Below are 2264 nucleotides of genomic sequence, written 5' to 3' on the forward strand. Positions count from 1 at the left end.
ATATATATATATATATGTATATATATATATATATATATATATATATTTACATATAAAATGAAGAAAAATTTTTCTAAAATAAAATGTTTATGCACCCTGTATAGTCGACGTTTGCTACAATCTCCAACTATGTACTTCATTCAACGGTTCGTAATTTCGATCAAAATGGCCCCGAAATGTCAGTCTTTCCGTTTGAATTTTGTTAATTTCATTACAAGTAATTGAGCATGTGACTGCTGTCCAATGTGACTTATTGAAACTTGCTACTTATGTGCTATTATTTCGCTAAAATATGATTTACATACAGGCAATCCAGAAAACGTTTCGTTCAATTATGATGCATAAATGTCGCGTGTATAATTATTAGGATAATATATTATACAATTTCGATAAACTACAGCATAAATATTTTGATAACACGCACTATATATAGAAGAAGCAAAATATAAAACTTGTATAACAAGAGATCATATTTCTGCTATTAATCTAATAATTATGTGCAAGTTAAATTGAACAAAACGCTTTGTAATATTCGATGATTAATATTTGTCATTTTCGTAAAAACGTATAGTACCACATGTTTTTTCTATGATAGCCCGTACATATAATTGTGTATGTATAATTATTGTTAAACGTTAGAAACTCGTTAAACTCGTCATTAACAAGAAATAAATTTTAAAACTGACCTAGGATATTTGATTATCAAATTGTGAATGGCTAGTATTAATTACATATCTCCCTCTCCCCCCCTCTCTCTCTTTCATTCTTTCTGTCATTCACTTCACTGTAGTTTGTCTACTTATATTTGAACATTCACACGCATCCGCTTAATTAATTTAATATAAAAGAAAGAAGAGTAACAAATTGCATAGTTAACAAATAAATAGGAACCAGCCTATGTTACACTTAAGGTACTAATGGACAAAAGTGCAAATAACGCGATATCCGAAATGCAGTCCTGAGGAAACATTGACTGAGAGGATATTTTTCACTTTTGTTCGTTTTAATTAACAATGAATTGCAAGATAGCGCCTCTATTTAGTTATAAAGGTTAACAATCGCTATACCATCATTCTCCTCTTTTTACCATACGCTATTTTCATCACGTTTGCAGTTTCTATCATGAGGGTATCCAGTATAGCTACCGTAAGTCCATTCTTTACTGCCAGCTCGTCGTGATGAAACTTTGTCCATTCGTCCTCCTCAGCCTGAGCCTCTCTCGCCAGCAATTCATCGACCCTGTCTCTACGTTTCCTGCTCCATCGCATCACCATATTTTCCCGCTGCAATTTTGTCTTGAATCCGAACAGTGTGGCAACTTCTTTGTTAACGTATTCAACGAGTTCCTCGACATTCTTTGGGATTTTCATCGTAGGCTTCGTTTTCACGTTCGGCTTTGTCCAACTCGGACCGGGCTTCTCATATTCCGCTCGATAGACTTCCACAATGGTCTCTTTACAGAGATCGAAAAGGAAAGTGTTATAAATCCGCCTGTCCCTTTTCTCACTCTTGTCTTCGGTCAACTCATAAATCTCAGGAGGCACTTCTAAATTCGCGATATCTTCACCGGCCAGTTTAGCGTTATATATCAGAGCTGTGGCTTTCTCAGTGAATGATGTTAGCTCTTCGACGTTTGATGGGATTACGGCAGTGACTAGCGAAGGCGAACCAAGCGAAGTCGATAACCGACCAGGTGGAGTATAAGGAGGAGGTGGCTTATTCGGTATCTCTCGAACGTAGTAAGACACTTCCTCTGCTTCCAATTTCTTGATCTTAAAAATAATTACATATACATTCAGTGTCTATATTTGCAACAATTGGATCATACACGGAATACGTACCTCCAACTCGATCTGCAATTGTTCGATTCGAAGCAGCTTAGCTTCCAGTTCGGCGAGCTCCTGACCAGGTTGTTCCAATGAAGCTGTACGAAGTAAGCAAAAAATATACATATAGATAAATACGATAGGCAGACAAAAAGACAAGTTTATCGGGAAAAGCAACACGAGCTTTCACATTACATCAGGGGTTCACAATTCATATACTTAAATTGAAAGTGCTCAAAGGAAAGAAACGGACAAAAGGAAGGTATATCGAATAAATGTTTTTAATGCATATATATATATATATATATACACATTATATATATATATATATATATATATATATATATAATAATAACAAGTAGTATAGATAGTAACTACTACTACTAACTATACGTACTACACGATAAGTTAATTACTTTACTTACGTAGAGTAGTAGG

General features: G+C 34.7%; 1 protein-coding gene across 1 annotated transcript in view; it reads right to left on the reverse strand.

The window, feature by feature from the left end:
• Nucleotides 1-1061: 1061 nt before the first annotated feature.
• The window catches only part of LOC105627236 (centrosome-associated protein 350-like), a 10882-nt gene continuing 9679 nt past the window's right edge, over nt 1062-2264 (reverse strand). The window contains exons 10-11 of the mRNA XM_012208525.1: nt 1842-1924; nt 1062-1772 (exon numbers count right to left, since the gene is read on the reverse strand). Of these exons, the coding sequence (XP_012063915.1) occupies nt 1062-1772; nt 1842-1924 (794 nt within the window). The remainder of the gene's footprint in view (nt 1773-1841; nt 1925-2264) is intronic.

This window comes from Atta cephalotes (genome assembly GCF_000143395.1).
Source record: "Atta cephalotes unplaced genomic scaffold scaffold00008, whole genome shotgun sequence".
In the NCBI taxonomy this organism is placed as follows: Eukaryota; Metazoa; Arthropoda; class Insecta; order Hymenoptera; family Formicidae; genus Atta; species Atta cephalotes.